Source organism: Motacilla alba, chromosome 7 (genome assembly GCF_015832195.1).
Source record: "Motacilla alba alba isolate MOTALB_02 chromosome 7, Motacilla_alba_V1.0_pri, whole genome shotgun sequence".
In the NCBI taxonomy this organism is placed as follows: domain Eukaryota; kingdom Metazoa; phylum Chordata; class Aves; order Passeriformes; family Motacillidae; genus Motacilla; species Motacilla alba.
This window is the reverse complement of record NC_052022.1, coordinates 36,038,614-36,064,460: the sequence shown is the minus strand read 5'-3', so window position 1 is coordinate 36,064,460 and position 25,847 is coordinate 36,038,614. Positions and strand designations below refer to the sequence as shown.

At 48.5% G+C, this 25,847-nt stretch overlaps 1 protein-coding gene across 10 annotated transcripts in view; it reads right to left on the bottom strand.

Annotated features, from left to right (window-relative positions):
• Window positions 1-13,922, bottom strand: part of COL6A3 (collagen type VI alpha 3 chain) — a 57,873-nt gene extending 43,951 nt beyond the window's left edge. For 6 of the 10 annotated variants that reach the window (XM_038143063.1, XM_038143065.1, XM_038143066.1 and 3 more), the window contains exons 1-3: window positions 13,539-13,920; window positions 4,876-5,023; window positions 3,341-3,958 (exon numbers count right to left, since the gene is read on the bottom strand). In XM_038143063.1, coding sequence (XP_037998991.1) covers window positions 3,341-3,958; window positions 4,876-4,963 — 706 coding nt within the window. In that variant the 5' untranslated portion in view covers window positions 4,964-5,023; window positions 13,539-13,920. Of the gene's footprint in view, window positions 1-3,340; window positions 3,959-4,875; window positions 5,024-13,538 lie in introns of all 10 variants that reach the window. The other 4 variants (XM_038143070.1, XM_038143072.1, XM_038143071.1 and 1 more) reach the window with 3 other exon arrangements.
• Between the last annotated feature and the right edge of the window lie 11,925 nt (window positions 13,923-25,847).

Sequence of the window (25,847 nt, the reverse complement as noted above, 5' to 3'; positions counted from 1 at the left end):
GAAAGCTGGCAAAATACAGTTTTTGGAAATCTAGGTACATTCCATTAGTGGCCTGTACTGTCCAAATATTTAGAGCCAAAAGAAAAAGGTGGATTTCGGTGGCAACTCAGGTGAAGGTAGAGGGTGAAGAGGTTTTTTATCATTGCTGCCTTCTATTTTTTGGGAGGAAATAAGCCAATATTTACTGGCTGCAGGGAAAGTTTCAGCTTCTCTGTCACAATTTTGCTCTTTTGTTGGTTAAACACAGAGGCTGAATGTATGGGCTTCTCCCACCACGAATAGGTATTATTTAGAACACTTTTGCTAGAAACAATGGAAAAGGTTTTAGTTATTTTTCTCTGACTGTAACTCTTTGACCAGCTGCCAGCATCCACCTGAAGTTATGTCTCTAGCAGGCTGACCCGCACAGTTCTCAACCCAGCCCACACAAAAATTGGGTCACTTTAAACATTTTTGCACAAAGATGGGTTGATTATAGCCAGAGGGGTCTGGACTGTACTTTTCATATGGGTTCTGGGTATTCAATCAAGGAATGCAGAATCAGGTTAAAAAAAGGGTGATGAAATCAGTCATGACACAATTATCCAACTCTAGTTGTTGTGACCATACCCAGATGACCACAAGCATGTGCTGACAATATACACACACCAAACAAAGCTTGCACATGGCATGAACCTGGTGTTGAGGGGCAGTATTTTTGAGACTTACCAAAGCAGACCCGAAATGGTGTCTGCTCTTACTCCTTTTGCTCAACTAATTTTACCATTGACATCACCCAAGAGCTGTATGCATGCAAAACAGAGGAGGGGGAAAAAAAAATCCCAAAACATGCTCGGATGTTTCCATGCTGTTACTCTCCGCTCACGTTAAGAACTCAAATTTCCGACTATTTGCAAATGGCTGACAAGCAACATTTGGAAATCCCTCTGTCAGCTCTCAACTTTGGAAAGCCAAAGGTGAAACCAGCAGCAAAGCTGGCATGTGGTTTAGCAAGGCCAGGAATAAACCTGATATCTTTGCCATAGACCAACTCAATGGCCAGTGTTGGCTCAGAGGAAGTCACCAAGGTTCAGAATTTCAAGGAGCTCCAGGATTTATTTTTCCATCGAGGCAAAACTTAGGGTGCTTAGACTTGGTTTTACTGAGCCATTTTCAGTTGGGATACGCACATTCCACTTCATCGTAAAAATGAAAGGGAAACCTCACAGTGGTTTTACCCAGGGATGCTTTAGATATCCTGGATATCTTTTTGGAGGAACAAGATTCCAGGCACTAATGGGTTGCTCCCATGGAACACAGAGAATAAATATGAAACAGATGTGTTGGATAATTTGTCATCACTGTAAAAAAAACCTTGTACTTCAGTGCACATTTATGGAACAAGCTGGTGTGGAGAACAAATAAAAGCATGCTGGTTACACAACTAAGCAAGGAGGGTCAGATGAGACAGACAGCTCAGATTTAACAAATACTTCAGGGCAAACTCGGGGCTGACTGTTGTACTTACGTGAGTCAGCCCCAGGGACTGCCACAGACCAACAGTTTTGGTTCTCTTTACTAGAACCACTACAGGACTGGGGCTTATTTACACTTCCATTTCATGTTAGGGCTCATTTCTGACATAGCATCAATGGCAATTTTAGACATTTTAATGCCACATGTAGTAATCAGCCGAATAAATGACTTCTTAAACTCTTATGCAGATATTCGTACCACGTTTTGCACACTGTTATCGTCCAAGATTTAGAACCTGTGACATCTTGTCCTATGTTTAACAATATTCTGTATATCACCCATGCAAGTCACACAGGGACAACACTACAACAGCAGGATTAACTTAAATTTGTGTTATAGGATGGGAAGGAAATTCTTGCAAAAAATACCTTTAAGCAGAAACAAACTTGGAAATGCCCGATGTACACAAAGTGGGAATTTGGCTTTAAAGCTTTTAAGGGAATGTCTGTGATTCCAGATGTTTCCATTCAATGGGGCTACCTGCTGGCATGGCCCAGAGGAAGACAGCCAGCTTCCAGAGACCAGTTTCCCAATTGATTTCAACAGGGAAGCACTGGGGTCCTTCATGGATAAGATGCCCAACAGCCACCAGAGTGCTGCCAGCAGGTTGGGTGTAACATTCATTTTCCACTTATATTGGTGTCACTTCCTTAGCATTGGCGAGCCTTTTGTTGTGTTTGTGGGGCAGCTACTCCCCTGTGGCTTTCCTGTGACCCGGATATTTGCCCTGTCAAGCGCTTTGCACGACAAAAAACACACATGAGCACGGCCTTTTGGTGTTGCTCGGTGTTATGCAGTGATGGTGAGCACCCAGTGGGACTGGCGTGAGGGTTAATCAGGCAAGACAACACAGGGGGATTAATGTCACACTGCCTCATCACACTGCTGTGGCCTTACGTCGCCCCACAAGCTCTCGACCTTCAGATGGAGTCTCAGGAATAAAAAGAAAGGTTTGACCCCCAGGACTTCTGTTTTGAAAAACAACAAAGCTGCTCAGAAGGCTCTTGCCATGCTGGGATTTCATAAACAGAGAAGGGACGGAGGAAGACTGGTTTGGGATGGTTTTTTTTTCAGGGAAGTTGTGCCTTGTATTGCAGTCAGTGCAGGTCTGTTGAAGCCAACATGGTTTGCAGGGAGGTTTCAGTTATGGGAAGGGTCCACTGCTCCAGCAGGTGGAAGCCATAGGCTTGTAGAGAAGACTTTTCAACCAACACCTTCCCCAGGTGCATGAGGAGAGAGGTTAAGGGACAGCTAGGGGGTGGGCTTTCAGCAGAGAAATTCCCCACCCAGCTTCTTTTGCTGTCTGCAGCCAAGAATGTGACTTTCTGGAATGGCACACTGCACAAGAATGTGACTTTCTGGAATGGCACCCTGCATATCCCCCTGTCCCCCCACCTGATTCTAAAGGGACATCCATCATGGTGTTCCCACAAACAGCAGCAACCTTCTCAGTCTCCCAAGGATTTTCAGTCAGGGTCACCATCAGATGTGGTGTGTTCATCCCTTGTTTCCCCACCTTGGTAGTGAACAGGACAGGGCAATTCACTAACTCTGCAGAGCTCCCTATGCTTGAATTTCCACGCCAAAGGATGAATTTTATGTGCCAAAGGATGGCCGCAAGGTGCCACTGCCCATTCAAGGATTCCTGCCCTGACTCCTGGCAGCCCTGGCTCAGTCTGCAAACAGCACCTCAGCAGCTGCAAACACGGGGCCACGCACTTCAAACCTTTATTTTTAAACCTCTGAACGTCCATCTCAGTCTTGCCCCTACAAAGTGGCAATGCCAAACAGCGCAGCGCCAGCAGATACCACAGTCAGCCATTACCTGTGATGTCTTTAACCAGTCCTTTGGCTCCAGCCTTTTCTGGAGCCGTGGAGGAGCGGACACTCGCCACTAAGTCCCCAACTATGCCGTGGAGAGCGGTAAAATTCTCCAGGTTGAAGCGGTGCGTATCGGGAGGTCCGCTCGCTACTTCCCGCAACTCCCCTTCCACAGCGTCCTGAACGCCGACCGCAAACAGGTTTACGCGGGCCGAGTTAAGGAGAGATGAGGGCAGAGCCACATCATCCCGGGGCTGTCCATCTGTTAGCACTACAATAACCTGGGGCACGCCTTCACTGGCTCTGCTTCCAGCAGCTTTAGTGAGGTGCTTCTTGATTAGGTACTCTAATCCTTTTCCAGGCTCGACGCCTCCCCCCACGTAAGTCATGTTGGCAATATGGGACAGGACGTCCTGGGTGGAGGGGTAGGTATTTAACTGGAACTCTGTGTGGGGGTTTCCGCTGAACTGGACCAGGGCAAAGCGAAAATCATTTCCTCCCACATCTAAAGCTTTTACAACATCATACAGAAACTCTCGAATGAGTTGGAAGTGTTCCTTCCCAACGCTCCAGGAGGAATCCACTAGAAATATTATATCAGCCACGGCAACGGTTTTGACAGCTTTAAAAAAACAGATGGGGGGGTTTAGGATTTTCTATCGGTCAGCACAAGTATGCCTCCTCCTCCTCCTCCTCCTCCTCCTCCTCCTCCTCCTCCTCCTCCTCACCCAAAACAACCAACAGCCTCCGTGGCATGGTGAAAGTGAAGCTCAGCTTCCCCGTATCGCCCGCAGCAAAATGAGAAGCACTGGAGAACAACCACGCAGCCACCAGAGCCCTGGCCCTGCAGGTGCTGGGGGACAGCATGCCATCTGCCCTGTCCAGAGAGGGGGAGCCGAGGTGCTCCTGCCCTCCTACACCCTCGCCCATGGGTTCGGACACCAGCCCTGAGCCAGACAGAGACACTGGCAGCTTCACCTGTTAGTTCAGGCTCATTCAGCTTCTGGCTGCCTGTGTCTCTTGCCTGGTTTTTGCTGGCTCCATGGTAGTGCTCAAGGAAGGAAGGACAGCTTGGTTTAAGCAGCCTGGGTGCTGGCATGAGTTTTCTGCATTTTTCCTGCTGTCACACTTGGTGACACCAGGTCCAGTCCCAAAGGCGCCAGCACCACCTCTTTAAACAGCCTTTCTGCAGGTCAGTGGCAGTGCTCTTCTCACTGCTAAAAGCTCCTCCTACACATGCAGGGAGGGCAGAACATCTCTGCCCAGGAGAAGACCCTCTCAGGACCACCCTGAGTGCAGGCCCCACACCCCGGTGCCCTGCAGAGCATCCTCCACGGCACAGCACTGGCCAGTGTCATGCTCGGGGGGGCACCGTGAGTGTTGGCCAAGGCCCGTGTCCCAAGGACCCTCAGCAAGGTGGGAGCCGAGGAGCAGAAGGTCATCCATCCACAACATCCCACGGACATGCATGTCAAACACCAAACAGTGCCAATGAGTGCTTGTACAGGGCCAAAGTCAGGTGAAGCAGCCCGGGCTTACCTGCTTGCTGCTGGGCACTGACCGAGCCAAAGCCTGAGAGCAGGAGGCAAAACATTGCCACGAGGGGCAAATGTCGATGTTTGCTCATTTTGCTCTTTTATGAGTTTTCCTTTTATTCTCTTCTGTTTCAAAGCACCTGATGTGAGACCTAAGGGGAAGAAAACGGGGAGAGTGAGAAATAGCGGCAGTGCTGGCCAGGCACAGATGAGGCACAAGGTAGAAAAGCCAAACCATGTGGGTTTACAAGGCTTTTGTGGCACTTTTGCTGCTGCACAGAGTGACAATTCACATTACTGACCTTTAATCACCTCTGTGGAATTAGATGATTTTTTTTTTAACCTGTGCTGTCCCAGGCAACATGTAATATATAGGAAAATGCTTAGGTTTCTCTACCCAAATACACAGTGGCCTCCCACCTGCCCTCCCCGCCCAGCTGACACATATTTGACAACATACCTCCTCTTGCTGTTGCCTTTTCTCACTTTATTTCTTCCAAACACCACAATAATTGCCCTGAACATCCCCCCCTTGCCTCAGCTCACCTTTTCAGCTGTCCCAAATATACAAATGGAAATTTAAGCACTCTAGACCCAAGTGAGCCACATGATCTGGCTGCACAGCAAAAAGCCCTTGGACTCCCCCAGGCTCAGAGCCCCAGTTGTGGAATAGCCCGCACTGGCTGATCATATTTTGGAAAGGCACCAAGAATAATATTTTATCTGCTGGAGCCAAAAATATAATTTAAGCAAGTTTCTTATCTGCGATCCACCTGGCAATCCTTCTGAAACAACGTCTCCGCCGTGAAGGCTGTGTTTCTGTTGTCATAGAGATGACCAATTTATTATTTAATCTTCATTTCCAAGCCTACAGAGCAGGAACCAGCAAGGCTTGCTTAACTGGGAAAATATCCTCCCAAAAGGGAACACAGTGATTTAATACCTTTCATTCCCCAGAGGGGAACAATTACTCAAACCAGCCAAAAGTGACTCCAATACATCAAACTGTTAACCGGGTCATCATAATAGAAAAAACAAAAAAGTGATTCAATTTTCTTATTACCATCCTTGCCAATTCCATCAATCCAGACAGTTGCGACCAATACAACAGCCTAAGAGGGATAAGGGGAAGAGTAACTCTTATTTTTGAGGAAAACTGTGGTAATTATACTGATAGTTATTGCTGGCATGGCTGGAAACAGAACCAAGAGTTGGGAATATGGGAAAATCGGGACATAAGGAGCTAATCCCACTTCTGCTGTAGAGACACTCCTCAGAGATATCAGAAGGCAGTTCTAAGGAAAGGAGGGAACAACTTCCACCTGATTTCCTGAAATCCACTGTGATCCTGACACTGCCTCTGGCTCCCTGTGTGTCAAAGCTGGGCTGGGATCTGGCCTTTCTTGGGAGAAGAGATTTGCAGTATTTGATCTTTCCTATGCTCCAGATGGAATTTATGGATGTCCTATAGGATGAGTCTGGGAAAAGCTCTCCTCTGCCTTTGGCCCAAATAATAATAATAATAATAATAATAATAATAATAATAATAATAATAATAATAATAATAATAATAATAATAATAATTTGAGAGACATTGAACAGGCCCCCAGAGCCAGCACTTAACACACAATATTAATCAAGACACGGCAAAGTCTTCCCTTTTATTGGCAACCCTTCAATTTATAGAGGCAGCTGCTGCAGCCCAGAGGTGTCATTGTCATTCCTAAAGAGATTAAGCCACCACCTTTGCAAACTGGCAGCCATCCACCCCCCTGGCTGTTCCAGTGCAAGCCAAATCTCCCAGTGCCTCCAGCAGGAGCAAACCTGCTCAGATGGACTGTGTCCCTGATGGGCATCTTGCTCCCAGAAAAAAGAGTTTCACCCAAAGGACAAATGGAGAGGGCTTGTCCCCTGAGCACACAAACACAGAAGGGTCTGTAGGTCCAAGACCTTTTTTCTGCAAAAAGCACCAAGCTCATGACAACAAAAAGCACCCAACCTCATGGGAGAGTCTTCCCTCTGGGAAGAAATGTATGGAAGAGCTGCAAGTTTTTGAGTGGGATTCGCTTGCAGCATCCTTTGGGATTGTATAGAAGCCTAGAAGAGCCTAAAGTGCTGAACAACCCTCTCAGGCATAGGGTGGGATTGTTGGGGAGTCCTGTGCAGGGCCAGGAGCTGGATTTTGATGATCCTTGTGGCTTCCTTCCCGCTCAGGATATTCCATGGTTCTCTGATTCAAGATGTGCATGTCTCAAATCCTCATAGCTGTGGAGCCAACCAAGGATTGCTGGTGATAAAAACCAAGGATTGTTGGCAGTAACCCACCCTGGGAAAGAAGAGGATGTGGCTGGAGAAGAGGCCACATGGAGGTAGGGCAGCATTTTATGGGACCAACTTCCTTATTCTGGCTAGGGGAGATAGGCACAGTATAGGGATGATGTTGAGAAGCAGGGAGACCTCAGGAGACCCTTGACCCATTTCAAGAAAGGTCTAGGAAAAACTTGTTAGCTAATTTGCATAGAAAGTGAGAAATTTTTCTCCAGAGAGGGGAAAATGTAGCTATAAAAGGTACAGCCATGAAGCCCAGGGGCATCTATGCCCCTGGATACCCCAACAGCTGGATCAATGCTGGAGTCAGGAGTGGTGATCTCTCTTTCTCCCCTTCTGTCTCTCCCTCTTTAATCCATCACCCTCTCCCTCTTCCCTTTCACTCTGTCCTTTATTCAAAAAGCCACTGCCACGTGCTTATACTGAGATCAGGGAGATCAGCGACTAACACACCAAATTCCACATCAAGTGTGTAATTTGTTAATAAAACTTTGTAAGCTTTTGCAGGCCCTCTCGCTTTTGTCTTTTCTTTCAACCACGAGCCTCTACAAGCCTTGGGAGCCCCCTTCCCCTTAAGGGTGGGATGCCACAGAGTGAAAAGGCTGCTAGCACTGAATGAAAAACATGAAATAAAATGCATGCTAAGGAAAACAGCCCACTAAAGCAATGTGTGCTGTAAAACTGCTCGTACTTCTTTCCCCAAATGCAGGAAGTTGTGTTATCATCCTGTTTATTAGCTGCTGGCAGCCAATCCCTCTTCAGACACAACAGCTGGGGATGAGCAGAGCATCAAGATAAACCAGTGGAAATTGATGTCTTGCTGGCTAAAAAGTGACAGGACTGAAGCAAACATTTGGGGGCTTTTTTTGGTTTTAACGTCCAGCAGCTGCTCAGAGCCTGTTCAAAGCCACGAGATGTAGCCAAAGGGAAAAGTGAAACTGCCTGAGGCTGTGGAATCTCCCCTGCCCACAGGATCACCCATGAACTCCCATGGCAGTGGGAAGCTGAGATTTTCCAGAGAATTTCTTAGGTTGGAAAAGACCTCCAAGACGGAGTCCAACCTGGGGACTGATTGCCACCTTGTCACCCAGCCCAGAGCACTGAGTGCCACATCCAGGTGTTCCTGGGACACCTCCAGGGATGGAGACTCCACCTGGGCAGCCCATTTCACCTCATTCCCCATTTTTCTTTCAGGAGGCCTCCAGACCTATCTCCAGCTTTCTCTGTGACCTCCATCGTGGTGTTTATAGCTCTGTGCAAGCAGGGGCACTTGTCTATCGACAAGAGATGAGTTTTAGCATCACACAAAACCATCCTGAAGTCACAGGAGCCAGGATGAGTCATCAGAAGGAAAAAGGCAGCAAAGCCTGGCGGGAAGAGGTGATGATGTCTCTTTGAGACTGACAGCTTAAGGAAAAGAAGAGCCTTTAAGAAGAGCTGTTCCTGAGCAGGGTTTTCTCTTATAGCCCCCCCTCCATGGCACTCATTAGTTAATGAGGAAGAGTTCAGTGCTTGCAGAAAGGGGTGGGCAAGGAGATGATTTTCCTGTAGAAGAAGAAGATGCAGCAAGGACAGCAACTTTTTTTTTGTAAAGGTAATGTAGTGGGAGTTGGGTGGGTGGGGGTAATTTATTTTTTCCTCTCCTTAGATGGGGGAGTTCACCCAAAACTCTACTCGGCTCTGTTTTGACTGAGCAAAATCTCTGGCTCAGCAAGAAAAGTGGATTTAAGACAATGAATAATGTGATTTTTATTGCTTGGCTTGCCTCAGTGAGGCACAAGAAGTAATTTCCGTTGCTCAATGTGCTCTTGCTTTGTGTCCCAAATTACCACCAGTCACAGAAGCTGGAGGTGGCACCAGCTTGCAGGGGATGGATGATAAAACCAGAGATGTGAAATCATTTTAATACTTGTTATAGTAAGTATTTGTGTTGCAACTTTATTCTCTGGCAGTGTTGGCATTTCAATAATGTATTTTCAACAAGGCAATTTAATTGTGGATTTATTTCATTTTTTAAATGAAAAGTTCCTTGCAGGCCTGTGGGGTGAAAGCTCTGTTGGTGCTTTTGCTATATCCATTTCAAGCCGGAAAAATATGCTGAAAAACCTGACTTCTTTCCTTTAGGAAAGGAAAGAGTTTTCCTGAATTAAGCTAGCACCAAAGCCTAGGGAGCCAATTTCTTCATGATTCATGTGCTAAAAGATTAACTCCTGTAGCCTTCAATAATCTGAAAGTTTTATGTCTGTCTAGAGTTTATATAGCGTGTGCCGACCTCTTACTATTACAGTATTTCATCAGAAGAAATACATCTGTTCCTAATACTGCTCTCAAAAAGCAATCATTTCTACCTCTGACACAATGAAGTGATTTCCTTAAATATTTTCCCCAGCAGCTATTTTTTGCATATATTGCATACTTCTCTGCACATAAAATTTGACATTTTACATATTTTTTTTTCCTTTGAGTGGATGTTTTAAATTCACTTTTTAAGCTGTTGTTTGCCTGCTGGGTGGTTTTTTTCACTAGTGTGTTGTTAAAATGGAATAGATGGGATAATGGGAAGAAATTCTTCCCTGTGAGGGTGGTGAGGCCCTGAGTGCCCAAAGAAGCTGTGGCTGCCTCATCCCTGGAAGTGTTGAAGGGGGCTGGAACAAAATGGTTTTTAATGTCCCTTCCAACCCAAACCATTTTGTGACTGCATTTATGACATTTGTTCCCATAATCTCCCTGTTCCTGTGACACATTCCTGCTGGAAAGCTGAGCAGCCTCTGGGAAGGAGCAGAGCATGGAGAGCATGGTGGGCAGAGACACGACTGGCACATTTTCTGGGGACAAATGGCCTGGATTTGGGCTTGGCCTTGTGCAGCTTTCCCAGCTGGCACGCCCAGGGACCTTTGGGATGCCTCACTGCCCCAGATCACAGGATATCTGGTCCAGTTTTCCTGCCCAGCCATGCAGCATCCACAAAAAATATATTGACCAAAAACCTGAGAAGCAATCGCAGCCCTTCAATTCCCTTGTGCACGTGGGGTGGATCATGCTTTTCTCGTGGGAAAAAGAGGTGATTTGCAGCTGGGTCCCAACAGCTGCTCTGAAAAGGGGAACAGGGAGAGCAAAGCCTCATCCCACAGCTGGAGCAGGATGCTGTGAGCATCCTCTCGGCCCCTCCAGAAGTCTCTCATGGGGGTGTCAGAGCCCAAACAAAGAGGCTTCTGCCTTCACCTGCATTTGCTTTGTGGGGATTTTCCCTTGTCCAACATCAACCTGTTTCCCAACCAAACTGCTTCAGCCTCAAATTCCCTTGGCTTGGCTGTTCTCTGCTGCATCCACAGCCGAGTGGGGCAGCAGATGTAAGCCCTGCCAGTGGCTTGGAAGTGGACACCAGGCACCCAGAACAACTAAATTTTTTGGCGTCCCAGCAGTGGGAGAAGATTACAGTCATGGCTGTGGAGTGAGCAGCTGGGAGAAGCAGCTCCCAAAATCCTGCTGTGGAGCCAGGGAGCAGCAGATTGCCCTCTGGAGGTGAGGCATGCTCCTCTCTCGCCTGGATGAATTCCCCCTCAATTTCCCTGAGCTGGGGAAAACGTTAGCCAAAAGCCACTCCCAGCGTGATTTTGAGGCTGAATGCCATGATTTTTTCCATTAAAAAAAAAAAAAGAAAAAAAAAAAAAAGAAAAAAAAAAAAAAGAAGCTTGGTCACCTTTCCAAAGGACAGAAGTGTCCCATGCCTGGCCACCCCTTCATCACAGAACACTATTCCGCCTGGTTCCACAGCCCTTGGGAGAAGCCAAGCTAGTTCTAGAGACTCGGGATGAGCTGAATAGGACAGATCCTGGATTTATTCATGGCTCCAGGTGCAGACATTAAGATTTGTCTCAGCTCTTTCGAAGTGTAAACGTTGCTGCCAAGTGCTACTGGGAAGGTGAGGCTTGTGGGGTTGAGGGCTGCCCCTGAAACAATTTATTCCTACAAAGGCAGACCTGAACATTAAAAAATTTAAAAAAATTAAAAAAAAAAAAGAAGATCGAAAGGATGGAAAAAATCTCCTGCTTTTGCAAGCCACTGGAGCTCTGATTTTTGAAAACTAGTGTTCAGCAAAGCAATACAGTTACGGTGCTTCCATATCCTAGCCAGGCAAGTTCCCTGGGTGCTAGAATTTAATATGAATCACACATTCATTGCTGTCCTTCTAAGCATGCTGTTGGCTTAAAATCTAGTTGTTTTCTCCATCCAAAGACTGAGACCAAAATAGAGTTGTTAATAAGAGGAAAGGGAGTATTTGCTAAAAAGAAAAAAAAAAAAAAAAAAAAAAAAGGAGGAAACTCCCTCAAAGATCAATGACTCTTTATGTATAGTAACCGGAGCCTCCCGGAGCCTCTCCACCCAAACAAATCGGCTCCTTAATGTGGAACACAGATCACTTAAAAAGGTGGAAAAAGTGATGGGCATGTGGAGGGGTAAGGCTGGCTGTGATTCACGGCGGGGAGCAGGCACGCAATGCCACCCGGCGCCGTGCACGCCCAGCACAGGGCAGGCTCACCCCTTTGCTGGAAATCCAGTGGGGAACACAATCCAAGGCTGGCAAGGCTGTGCAGTTACCACAGCTTGTACTGATGGAAGGAATAAGATGTTCCCTCCTGTTCCTGGACAGGCACGTAGCAAAAGTAAAAGAGGAATATTACTTTTTAATTTTTTTTTCCCCCCTCCTTGTCATGTGGGAATAAAGCGAGGGCTGGTTTAGCTCACCCTGAAATCAGGGAAAGTTACTGAGTTTGAATGGAAAGTAGTAGAGATGTTTGAAAAACCAGAAAGGGGACTGGGGAGGGTGCTGGAAACTGGAGAGGGAATGAATGAACGATGGTGTGGTGGCAGCAAGCACGCAGCCCTGCACTCCTGTCTCAAACACTGTCACAGCGCTGGTCATGGCCAACCTCACTGCACAACCGGGGAAAGAAAGTTTGGGGATGAAAAGCCTGTTTCCCTGAGCTCTGACTGAAGGGATGGTGCCAGGGAGATGTGGAGTTGAGCCTCTCCTCTGCCCCCACTACATTCTTACATGACCTTGGAGGAATTCTCCAGCTCCCTGCAACAGCCTTAGTCTGGAGGCATCTCTCTACAAACCGCCTAAACTGGGCATTTGTGGCCCAGAAGCATCACTACGTAAGCACCCTAATTACCCAACCACAAATGCTGATTCTTTTTTTCCCAAAACCAGCAAGAAACGGGGCAAAGCCAGAATTTTGAAAAACGCAGGAAGGATTCCTCCCCCAAGGGCGCACATGAATCATCACAGCAACCAGAAACGAGCTGAGAATTTCCCATTGCGCTCCCCAGAACCAGAGGGGCTTTGGCTACCCCCACTGCAGCCAGTTTTGGCCCTTTTGCTTGGTCAGGAAACCAGTTTGGCCACAAGCATTTCTCGCCCCAGCTCTGCTTGGGAAGGGAGGGCTTTGCCGAGCCCAGCGGGATGGTGGCAGGGTGTCTCCAGATTAGTCATAGCCGCCCCCTCAGCAAGTCCCAGGAGGCTCAGGGCAACTGGGGCAGTGGGGGGAAAGGGCTGGGGAAGGCAGGAGGGAGAGCAGACAGGAGCTGTGGAGAGGGACAGTGGCTCCATGCATGGCTGGAGAGGCCTTTCCCTTAGGGGAAAAGCTGCTGTTTGGCTAATTTCCCTCTCTGTGGATGACCACAAGAGGATGAGGATTATCCTCGGAGCCACATGCCGGCCCACCCCGGAGCAGTGGGGACATGTCCGGCAGCAGGACCTGAGTTGGCACAGCTGAACACCTCTGCTGGGTTCATCCTACCTCACCCTGGGGCAGGAGGGGTGAGAACAGCTATCCAACACCCCCCAGCCCCGGGAGCAGGAAAGGGGCACCGAGATACCCCCTCAGTACGTTCCTTGCATGGTCTCCCATTGATGCTCCCACCTCCTTGTGCTGACACATCTTCCCAAACCACCACACGCCCTCCTTGGGGCACTGCTTCCCATGCCATGCTGCTCCCATCCCATCACACTGCTGCTGCAGCACTTCCGAAGCATCTACTCCAAAAGCCACGCTGATGCAGCAGGGGGAATACACTGGTCTGTGCTTTTGAATGGGCTCAGTTCCCTTGCAGTGGTGGGGACAGGAGTGCTCCCACACACCTGCGGTGCATCAGCTCCGGGAGGAGCTCACGGGCTGAGCAAGCCGGCAGCATCGCTCCGCTTTTCTAAGAGGGATGCAAACCTGGGGATGGCTGAAATAACCCCAAACACTAACACCCCACCAAGGAGAAGAACCACACCTTAGCAGCTGCCGAGCTTAGGCTGAGGGCTCCCCCACGGAAAGCAGCACTTACCCCTGAGTGAACCTCCAGAAGAGCTGCTTACTCCAGGATTTTCCGCTCCGAAGCGCCTCTCACCCTTGCTTCATGGCGTGCGGTGCCGCTCAGCCTCCCCAGTCCCCTCTGGCCGTGCTCGGAGGGGTGCAGGCACTGCCGGGATGGGGGGATGGCGGGGCACCGGCGGGACGAGGGGGCTGGTGGGACGCTGGTCCCTGCGCGACGGCTGCCGTGGGTCTGAGCGAGGCCGGAGGAGGCAGCTGGCTCGGGAATGCCGGGGGGCCGGGCGTCGCAAATGGGATCCAGATGTTGGTGCTGGCGTTCCCGGGGCTGAGGTCAGAGCTGCTCATCACACACAAAGTCGTCCCGTCCCGTCCCCCCCCCCGTTTCGGGGGACGCCTCCGCGCTCTGTGGCTTCCCCCTCTCCGCGCTGGCGCTGCTGCGTCCAAAGCGCTGCGCCCTTGCCGGTGAGAAATAGATATTAAAATTTTAAAAAACAAACAGAAAAAAAAAAAAGGAAAGAGGAAAGATTTTTTTAAAAGCCCTGTGGGATTGGAGGAAGCTGGAGGAACCATGTCTTTTGGTCGGGAAGGGCTGGTTCTGGGTGTTTGCAGGGGAAGCGATGTGCCAAGGACCATAGCGAGTTCCGCAGGGCTCCGGAGCAGCGCCGTTCCGAGACGCTCGAGGCTGGGTAAAGCACAGCCTCTCTCCCTGAGTGGTGATAACACCAGCACAAGGGCAGAGAGTCGCTTCTCTGTGCACCTTCCCGTCGAAACCTAACAGCAGGTTTTTATACCTACCCAGAGGGGGAGGCAGAAGTGGGGGATTTGTGTTATACATAACTTATAGCACCTTGGCATGAGGATAACTACTTTAAAAGATATGTAGGTTTAAAAGGAAAAGTTTAAAGGGCAGCAAATCCAGTCTGCGAGTTCCTGACTGGCGGTTTTAAAATTTTTTAAACATATGTAAAGTGGAAGAATACTTTAAACTTTCATTAAGCAGAGCCCAATAAATTTGGGGCTAATTTTATTCCTGTGTCTTGAGGGACAGCAGGACCACTGGCCAGAGTTAAACATTTCAGGCTGCACTGGGTTGTGTTTTGCAATAAGCACTGGTATGGAAACTTTAACTCTTATCTCTTGCTCTTGCTTGGTTCCATATAAGGCTGGAGTGGAGATGGCGTCCCTGGAATCAAATAGTCAAGTTCTTTTCTTTTCAAAGGGGGATTTATGATGTTTGCTCTTGCGTTGGTGCTGTTTGAAAGAGCAGCCACATAAAGAAATAGCTGGAATGCTTCAGGGAAGTGCTGAGCCCTTGGACTGAGGCAATAACTCCTTTTAGAAATTGTGCTTGGCTTGGTGCTGGCAGAGACTGAAGACACAGTGGAGAAACTCCCCAGCCTCATGCCCAAAGGCAACCAGGGCGTTATGCCACCCCTCCAAAATCTGTCAAGCTGCAGCTTACAGGCAGGGAGTTCCCAAATAATAAATGAGCCTGGCAAAAGGGAGCTGCAGCTCCTCACTGGGTGTCAGTGGGCACTGAACAGGGGTGGTGGAAACAGAACTGCTGGAAAGCCACGACAATGAGCTTATTTTATTTTATTTTTACTTTTTAAAAATTTTTATTTTCACCCAGGGTGAGGGACAGCTGCTAAAAGATGAAATACATATGATGGAGGAGCATTATGTGGGCAGAAGCATCCAAACACAAAGCCTTTCCAAGTAATTTCAGCTGTTGGGCAGAGCTCACCTGGGATGCCCCACCCCTAGAAGTGTTCCTGGCCAGGCTGGACAGGGCTTGGAGCAACCAGGTCTAGTGGAAGATGTCCCTGCCCACTGCAGGGGGATAGAACAAGGTGGTCTTCAAGGTCCCTTCCAACCCAGGCTATTCTGAGATTCAGTAAAGCAAGAACTTGAGGCTACAGTTGCTATTGCAATGAAGAATTACATCCACCAGTGGTAACCAGTATGCAGCTGGGATCTGTGTTGCCTTTTAATTCAGATCTGCCTGGAAAACCAGAGTTTTCTGTGTGGCAGCGAGGGAGTGCAGGGAAACACTTAAATTGACTGAAAAAAAACACCATAAGAACAAACCACAGGAAAGCTCCACGCACCCCCAGAACAGTAGTGAAAAACTGCCAAGTCAGGGAATTCCAGATAAATAGTGTAACAACACTGGTGAAATGTGTGTGAGCAGTGTAATGTGCCTATCACAGCTCAACTGAGAACATGATTAACTTGGGAGTTAGATTGATTTCTTTTCGTGCTGTTAGCATTTCTTCTTTTTATTTATCCTTTGTCTTAACATGGTTTTAATATCGAAGGGACTTTTACTGAGTGCTCCAGTAATTAAATGAGGCTGCAAGAGCTCTTCAATTCCCATCTGACTGCCTCTGTGGCTGTAATAACCAAACTGGAAGATTTTCCATTCCAAAAATTTGCTTTATCATTGAAACATGGCGGGGGAGCAGCCAGACAGGATGCTCAGGGCATTTTGGGGTGGGGTTATTTTTTTCTCCCCTTTCACTTACAAGTCTTTGCAATCCTTCCTTTAGCAGTTCCCTCTCTATTTGTGCTGGTGACTCCCAGCAGAATGATCCCCATCCATCACGGGAACCCGGGATGTGGCTGCTGTGGCATTCTGGGGTGGGTGACCCCCCTGGGGAGAGGGTGACATCCGCAGGGACAGACTACTTTCCACTCCCAGACACCAAACAAACCCTTTGATAATTAGTTAAAGACTGGATCGCATCACACTGGTAATTTCTAGAGGCAGCTGGGAATAAGTTCAGCAATATTTCCTCCCTGGTGCATTAATAACTAGACGTGATTAATGCTATGAGTCAGGAAGAGGGTTTTGAGGAATTCTCTTTCTACCCATGAAAAAAAATTAAAAGCCCTGTGTGCTACATCATCTCCAGGATGCAAAGGTGACTTTGACATCCTCCCACCAACTAGAATGAGGGTCCCAGCTTTAAAAAAAATCCAGTGAAACTGGCAGAGAGTGGTTAAATTTTGCAGTTCTTTTCTGATGCGCTTCAACTGGGCAAGTTCTACCCTGACTTAGGAAACCTCTGTGGATTTTGCCCGTGTGATTCAGGCAAAGCACAGGGTGGCTGGCTGCTGGCTGACACATGGTGACACCCAGGAACATCTTGCCTTGGCTCCATCCTTGAGCACCATCTGCTGGCTTTTCCTCCAGGGACTCCTCGGGCATCAGTCAAACCCAAAGTCACCTTTTCCCCCCTCAACTAAAAGCTGATCCTGCAAGACAGAGAAGCTTCTTGCTCTGCAATCAGGGAGTACCACCAAAATCCAGGGTTGCTCCATTACTTTCCCATCATCAGCTGAGCATCTGCACAGCAGATCAGGGGTGCAGGATCCCACCTCTCACAGCCTCTCTTCTATTTTAAAGAACAACTCTTTTGTCTGCTTGGAAATGAAAGCAAAGAGCAGCTCTGCTGGGACAGAGGGCAGGGCTGCAGATTGCATTTTAATTTTCCTTGCAATAGATGGTTTTCATTAGTTGCAAAGGATTTTCTATTGCTTTTATCCAAATGCCTCCCCAGCACCCTGGTTAGGAAGTGGTCCAGGAAATATTTTCCTGAAGTCCTCTTGGTTCTGCTTTTCTCCTATGCTTTCTGTTGGTCTGTCTGCCTTCATGCAAATATTTCTTGACATATTTTTGTCTCATCAAATGACTTTGGAACAGTCAGGGAATGGGGCAAGAGCATCTCTAGATGGTCAGGTCAGAGTGGGAATTAAGAAAAGATAGGAGACACTTGGATCTGCCCTTCCCATCCCGCAGCACTGGCCAAGAATTTAAAATACCTCTGCAAAATCTCCCATCTTCTATCCCTGGGAGTGTTCAAGGCCGGGTTAGATGGGCCTTGGAGCAACCTGGTCTAGTGGAAAGTGTCCCTGTCCATGGCAGGTAGTTGGAACAAGATGAACTTTAAAGTCTCTCCCAACCCAGAACATTCTGTGATTTTATGACTCTATGATTTTTTTTTCTCCCTCTCATTAAAAATCTCAGCAATGAAAACAAGCCCACACCAGGCTGTGTGCATTATCTGAGTGTATATACACACACTTAATCCACAGCCTGCAAAAGAGATCATGATTCAAAAGGTGAAACATGGAGCTCTAACCAACCACATCCTGGAGAAAGCCCTTCTGCTAGAAGGGATTTTCAACTTCTGCGATGACAGGGAACAAACTATGCTCAAGTATGTAAATAATGTGGATATTTTCCCCTCTAACACAATGCACAGCCTGTAGGTCAGTAAACTCTAATGTGAACTGTGATGCTTGGTTTCTAGGAAAGATAGCTCAGCTCTTTTTCAGATTAAAAGATAACTCAGGGAGCATGAAATGCATTTTGGCCAACACAGACCTTGCCAGCCTTTGCTTTGGGTTACTCCTGTTTTCTTGCTTTAGAGCCTTCCAGGTGATGCCTTGCACAAGGGGATGAAAAAATCTTTCCAAGTCTTGGCCTCCATGTCCTGTGGCAACTTGTGCTGCACAAAAAAAACTGTTAGGAACGGGCTGGATTTCAACAGCTCGACGAAACTTCCAACTTTTGTGATGGAAAAGCCTGTTACTAATTACAGGGAGAGAGGTGAGGTGGCTTGAAAAGAGCTGGAGTCAGAAAAACGGAGAGGCCAGAAATACTCACTGCCCACACGGACAGGATGATGTAACGGCAGACGAGCCGAAGAGCAGTTATAGGGAATTATTTGTACTCAAAGAGGAATTGTAAGGAATTATTCATACCCATGAATGAGTGTTGTGTTATTTGGGAAGATGCAGAGGGGAAAAATAGACCTGGGGGTTTGCTGTAGGCAGTTCCTTGGAAACCTGTGGTCATTGTGCCCCGGTGCTGAAGAGAAGAAATCATGTGTAATGGCAAAAGGGAGAGGAGAGCCCAGGAAATGCAGAGCTCTGTGTTGGTGTGCCACACATCCCAGGCCCCAGGGGGATGTTCTTGCTTGGATTACCTACTAAAGAAATAAGAAAATACATTTTTAGTCTTGCCCACCTGTTTTTTTACATGATAGGGTATTCCATGGGTTTTCTTGCCTGTGAGAACTTCCATTCTCTCTCCGGGAGATGGAAGTTGGGGATCAGCAATGCTGGAGTCTGAAATGACCTCTGGGGATCGTGGCCCACACCCCAACCTTGCCAGGGCTTCTGGTTCTCCTCTGGGGCACCAGGTCCTGAGTCAGCCCTGGCTGTGATTTCCTGACAGGGGGTCTGTCCAAAATGCTGCTGCTTTTTAATCTCTGGGGCTAAGCTGAACAGGCTTAATTCAGCTGTGAAAACTGGGCCGCTCTCCTGACTTGAATTAAGGGGTGGGAAAATCCCTACATTCTGCTCAAGGTGAGCACAGGGATTTGAGGAGGGTTGAATCCACTCTGCATCTCTTTCCATGAATTCACTAAAGGGTTTGGGTTGAAAGGGATGTTAAAGCTAATCCAGTGCCACCCCCTGCCATGGGCAGGGACACCCTCCACTATCCCAGGGTGCTCCAAGCCCCATCCAACCTGGCCTGGAACACTTCCAGGGATCCAGGGGCAACCACTCTAGGCAACCTGTGCCAAGGCCTCCCCACCCTCACAGGGAAGAATTTCTTCCCAATATCCCATTTAACCCTTCCCTCTGGCAATGGGAAACCGTTTCCCCTACCCTGTGATTCCATGCCTCTCTGGAAAGTCCTTCTCCAGCTCTCCTGGAGCCCAGGTAGACACTGGAAGGTGCTCTAAGGTCTCCCTGAAGCCGTGGGAGTTCCCCTGGGTGGGCACAGGGATCCAGGCTGCATCATCTTGCTCTCTTCCTTGTAAACTTCCCGTGGGTTGATGGGGGAGCTTACATAAACATCATCTCCACGTCGTGGCTGTTTTGTTTGGAGCTCATGTCCGAAAAATCCCAGGAAACGGCACGTATGTGGTCGGTATGTATTTATTCCTGAGGGGCTTGTCCACAATTTATATGGAGCATATGGAACAGCTTGTGCTTGAGATGTTTGCCTTGAGATGTTTGATACATCTGGAGATGCCGAGTTTCTAACAAGGAGGGAAATCTTTGGAAGCTAAAAAAGCCACAGGTTTTGCCTTTAGAAGCTCACTTGAAGCTGGTCTAGGCAATTTTCAGGGAGAAGGATTTTGCTGCATGACAGCTCCATTGGAGAATTTTTGTTAAAGCAAACATCAGCACTGCCAGGTTATTCCCACGCAGTCAAATACAAACTAGTAAGAAAGTTGGAGACCTTAATTCGGTATTGAAGTAATTTTTAAATTGTGAAAAACAAACCAAATTCTTCTGGTATAGCGGCACAAGCGACCAGGTGTAAGCTCCTGCTTAAAATTGGGGTAAAGGGGGTAAAAAAAAAGTATTAGGATATTACTTTCCTGAGGAAAATAACGTTGTTCTGCTAATTTGCTTGGCAAGTGAATGTGTTGTTTGTTTGGGTTGTTTGTTTTATTTTGCCAAGGAAGCCAGCCTGGTTTTACAGAGCCAGAGGAGAATTTGAGTCTTTTTGCCTGTAGTTCAATTTTGGGGAGGAAACAGAGACTCAGGAGGTTGTTATTGGGAAGCATCTCCAAATTAATGGGAACCCTCTAATTAACTTTCCCCCATATTTAGGCGTCTCTTTGGGCAACCAGCACCTGCAGCTCTCACAGTGCCAGGATCCTGCCGCAGCCCCTGGGCTGGGGATGTCCCTGGATGTGAAAGATCAACCTGTGCCGGGACAGGAAGAGGTGGGGATGGCTTTGCATGGTTACAGTTGCTGTTTATCACCCTTTCCAACCACTCGTGGCAGAAGGAGTGGAAAAATAGCCTTCAGCTCTCCGTATAAAACCTGGAGCCAGAGGCCTTGCCAGCCTTACAAAGTATCCTCTGTCAAATGGCTCATTCATTCATTCTGCAGCAGGGACACGTGAAAATCACATCATTTCCCCAGGGTGGAACAGCAGCGTGCTTGTCCCTAAAAAATCCCAGTGTAGCAGCAGGTCACCTGTCACCTACAAGGAAAATGGAACAGGGATGATCTTTATGGGACTGAGCATCTATGGGAGTGAAGCTCAGGCAAAATGAGCCTGAGTGCCAGCAAAGCCTGATGGAGATTTCTGGCTCCCTGAGGAACAAAATGGCCAGGAATGCTGTCCCCTTCCCTCTGGGCTGGCACATCACCATGCCTCGGGAGGAGGTGCATGGAGAGGATGAGTTCACAGGGGGTGGTGGCCTATCCTAATCCCTGGCTCCCAAACTGTGCCCAGGCACTCTGCACTGTCACCCCCAAGGGTGTCCCTTTCATCTGAACCTCCTCTGCGAAGCTCAGGCACCGGAGTTTTTGGAGTTATGGAGCCTGCTCCACTTCCACAGGGAGTGTTTTATCCTCTTGAGGGCAAGTCCAGCTGCAGCCTGCCTAGTCCAACCCCCTCCAAATACATGGAACCTCCACCATCCTGCCCCTTTGGCAAACTGCTGCTGCCCAGCCATGGGCCAGGACAAGGCTCTGCATCCAAAATAACTGATGCTCCAGTCCAGCTCAAACCTTTTTACCTCCATGGGATGCATGGAAACAGAGGGGATGTACTCACCAGCTGCTCTTCCTCTGTAGGGACGAGTCCTAAAGCTTGGCTTGTCTTGCTTTAATCTGTGTGGGGTTTTTCCTGTTTTATCTAACGCTCAGGGGTCTCTGGGTGCAAGCAGCAAGGAGAGGGATGGCAAGCTGCCAACAAGCACCATCCACAAACACCAGCATTTCTTTGACAGTTCATCTGCATTAGGCTCCCTCTCTGCCTTCAGAGCAACCTAATTCTTTGGAAATTCGGGGTTTTGCCATCTGACATGGCAGCTCTGATTCATCAATCCATCAGGCTTACTGTCCTTTAATTAGGGAGACCTGCATCCAGCCTGGCCAGGATGGTGAGGTTATCACTAGCCAGAAAATACTTGTGCAATTTATTGGGTGAATGTGATCCTTTTTTGATTCTTAGGGAAGCTTTATCCATCTTAATGTCTCCTACAAAGGTGCAGCCCAGGCTGCAGCACTGAGGCCCAATTTGGGTGCACACACCAGAAGGTGGGCTCTGGCAGGGCACTTCAATGACCGGATGCCTTCACAGTGGGAGTGCAGGAACAGGATACCTGGGAGGAGTGGCTTTCCCTATGGCATCATCCTGGCAGCTGGATAAATCCCTCATGGAAGGCAACAAGCTCAAGGATGTTCGAGGACCATCACTGAGTCCAGCATCTCCCAAGGCCTGCTGACTTCTTGTGATGTTTTGAGGGGGTTGGGGTGCATTATGTGGACTGACTTTAGGCTGACTTGTGTGGCTGTAGAGATATGAGGTTCTGTACTGGGGAATGCCTTGAAGGCAGTGGTTTCCCCTAGATGTGCTTTGGTGGAGCCCAGGAGCAGATACATGGCAAAAAGGGATCAAATCTTCTTTGGGATTTAACAACACGAGCTATTTTTACACAAATGACCTGAAACTCCTCATAGAAAAGCCAGTTTGGTATTCAGCTAGGATGAGAAATACCAGAGAGAGAGAGAGAGAGAGAGAAAGAGAGGAGGAGATTTGGGTTTTTTCCCCTGTTAGAGGCCAGACCTGGCCAGGCTCCACCAGTCATGGGATAGCAGTTGTGATTTTCCTTCTCTATCAGCAGAAGGAACAGGGAGGAGAAAAATGTCAATTTTAAGCCTTCCACGGAGGGGCTGTGTGGGGCCATAAGTGCTCTGAGGTCCATGGGGGCTGCAAGTGAAGGCTAGAGCTGCAAGGGCTATAGAGGTTTTGGGGGCTGTGAGGACTAGAGGGACTTGGAAGGTTTGGGGTCTGTGAGGACTCTGGGGGCTATGGGATCCATGGTGGCTGTGAATGTTAAAATGTGACTCGGAGGTCTGTTAGGGCTATGGGGCTGGTGAGGGCTAAGATAGATAGCCAGGGGGACAGCAAGGCCATTTACAGGTAGGAGAATTAGTGATTGACAGGTGGGACTAGGTGATTGACAGGCTATCAGATTGATTGACAGGTGGGACTAAGAGTGATTGAGAAGGGGGTCAGCTCCTCAGGGTGATGACAGACAGGGTGACAAGGGGCAGGGCAGCTGCAGGATTCAAACTGAGGGGAAAGATGACAAAAACAAGTGAGAAAGGTCAGGGGGAAAGGGAGACAAAACCCCTGAGGAATCTCGTGGGGAAAGGGCAGGAAAAGGTAGATAAAATGAGGGGGAAAGGGCTGGAAATGTGAGGTGAAAAAGGGTGGGAAAGATGAGCAAAAAAGGGTGGGAAAGGTCAGGGGGAAGGGGAATAAAAAAAAGGGTGAGGAAAGTGATGTGTAAGGGGCTTTAGGAAAAGGTAGATAAATGAGGGGGAAAGGGCTGGGAATAGGAGGCAGAAAAGGATGGGAAAGATAATTTAAAAAAGAGTGGGAAAGGTCGGGGAGAAAGGGAGACAAGAAAAAAGGTGAGGAATATGATGGGGAAGGGGCAGGAAAAGGTAGATAAAATGAGGGGGAAAGGGCTGGAAAACGTGAGGAGAAAAAGGGCGGGAAAAGGGGCGAAATAATGGCGGAAACGGTGAGGGGGAAAGAAAAAGAAAAAAAGGGCGAGAAAGATGAGGAGCAAAGGGAAAGAAAAACAGCCGGCAGCCCCAGCACGGTGAGGACGAACGCTCCCAAAGCCGTGCAGAACCTTCCAGGGAAGCTTGGGGTCGCTCCAGGCCTTGGGAATGCAGCAAACCGGGGCGGCTGGAAGCGAAAGAAGCCTGGAAGAAACCGTGCCGGACCCTCCGCGCTCCCTGTGCTCACCTGCGATCCCAGGAGGGCGCAGAAGGAGCTGGGACACGCAGGGCTGGAGCCGGGACACGAAGGGCTGGAGTCGGGACACGAAGGGCTGGAGCTGGGACACCCGCCCGGCTGCCACCCACGGCCGCTCCCCGCTTCCCGTCCGCGCCATCGCCGCGCCGTGGGGCTTCCCCTCGGAGAGGGATTCTGCTTATTTATTTGCTTTTCCCCCGGCGGAAAATAAATAAATAAATAAAGGAGACAACTCAGAGCCACAAGGGGGGAAAAAATAAAAATAAAAATAAAAAGCCAACCAAAGAAAAATCCGGAGCGCGGCTGGAAGGGGAAGGGGGGATCGGTGGTGTCGCACCCCGGCCGGGCCCCAGAGCACGCCCAGCCCCCGGTGAGGGATCTTAAACAGATTTAAAGTCAGTTCTTCCCCCCGGAGACCTCTCCGAAGGGAGGCTATGGAGTTTTTGTAGAATACATTGCGTTGGAAGGGACTTCCAAGCTCATCTCGTTCCACTCCTTTGCCACGAGCAGGGACACCTTCCCCTGTCCCAGGTGGCTCCAAGCCCTGTCCAGCCTGGCCTGGGACACCTCCAGGGATGGGGCAGCCACAGCTCCTCTGGGAAACCTGTGCCAGGGCCTCCCCAGCCTCATTGTAAAAATCTTTTCCCAGTGTTTCTATCCGTATTTGAGCTCTGTCCTTCAGTTTAAAAGCATCGCTCCTTGTGCTGAGCGGTGGGGCAGCCCCAGGTGCGGCTGGTGAGGGTGATGAGTTGCACGGCATTTGGGGGCCCTGGGAAGATCTTTTTTCCTTTCTGCTCTCTATTTCGTCTTCCCCATCTCTCACCAGTGCATCCCAGTGCCCCCCAGTTTCTCCCCAGTATGTCCTGGTGACCCCAGAACAAAGACAAGGAGTTCAGGGGAAAAGGGGTTTAAATTGAGGGGGAAAAAACCTCCTTTTCCCTTATTGTTTGTGTTTAAACTGGGGGGGGGGGGGAATGGACCCTTTCACCTGTGATTTAAAGGTTATAAATTGAAGGAAAACCTGCCTTTTCTGTGTTTTTAGGGGTATCAATTAATTGACCAGGAATCCCCATTTTCCAGTTTAAGTGGAAGGGAAAGATCTTCTCTATCTCATGTTATGGGTTTGAATTGAGGGCAATCCCCCCCCCCCATTTTAATCATCTTAAAGTTTAACTTGAGAGGGAATCCCTCTTGTCCCTCACATTCTTAGGGTTAAAATTGAGGGATATTGGATATTATCCCTTTTCCCATCATTTGAGTATGGGTCCTATAGGGTTGTGAGGGCTATGGGAGCTCTAAAGGCTGTAGGGTCAGTGTAGGCTATAGGGTCTGTAAGGGCTATCTGTTATATGAGGGATGTGATAGCTATGGGGTTTTTTAAGGGTTATGGGCTGTGTTAGGGATGTGAGGGCTGTCAGGGCTTGGAGGTCTGTTTGGGGTGTGTGGGCTCTGAGGTCTGTGTAGGGTGTGGGGGCTTTGGGGGGCTGTCAGTGCTGTGGGGCTCATGGAGGTTTTGAGGATCTGTGAGGGCTATGGGAGCTGAGAGGGCTCCTTAATGGTCACATTGGTTGGGAAAAATGTCCTTATATCCTCAACCCCATAAATGATACTCCACAAACTTTGTTTTCATGTTCTCAGTGATAGTTTCCTAATTGCTACAGATGTCAGAGCATCGTTATCCGTGATAATTGAAGTTGAATGGTTATTTTCTCTAAGTGAGGCTGTTGGGGTCATTCCAAATGAGATGTGGTCATGCCATAGCATAATTTAATTGCTGTGTTAATAGATGAAACCCATGGCAATCCCTCGTGAGTCACATACAGAAATAGCAGTGGCATTGTAGGCTCCTTCCCTGTCCTGCTTGTTCTTCTCCAGCATGATGGTGGTGATAAGGTGTCTTTGTAAAGCTGCCAAGAAACTGAAGGGGAAAGGAATGCCATCCCGGCGAGATCTCATGACTTCGAGATGATTGCAGGAGGATGGGGGGAGAGGCAGAGGCACCCAGGAAACTCCTGGGGTCAGCAGCAACATGCTTGTTGGAGCTGCTGGTTTTGTTATGCTCCTGTGAGTAAGGATCCTGTGACGTCTCTGCCTGTGGCTTTGAAATGGGCTGGAGCTGGTGGTGGATGCTCCTGGTTCGACTCCCTCTGGCTTTTGGAAACTCCTCTAGCTTGGCCGGGTGTTTGGGATGACCCTGTGTTGAGGGGATCCAAAACACCCATCAGTGTTGGTGGAGTGAGAAGCAAAGCTGGAGCTGAAGCCACTGTAAATCACCATTTCAGCACCTTGTGTAGGCACATCTTCCCTCTGCAGCACTTAAGGCAGCTGTTTGGAAAACTGGCTACTGGAGAAATTGTTGGGGTTTCACCCCTTGGTTTGGCCAAACAGGGACCCCTTCAGCAGGAAGAAAATGAGGATGTGGGAGTGTTGGGTGGCTTCACTGAGGTGGTGTTTGCTGTCTTTAGAAACAACTGGATATTATCTTCACTCATCAGTTTTGG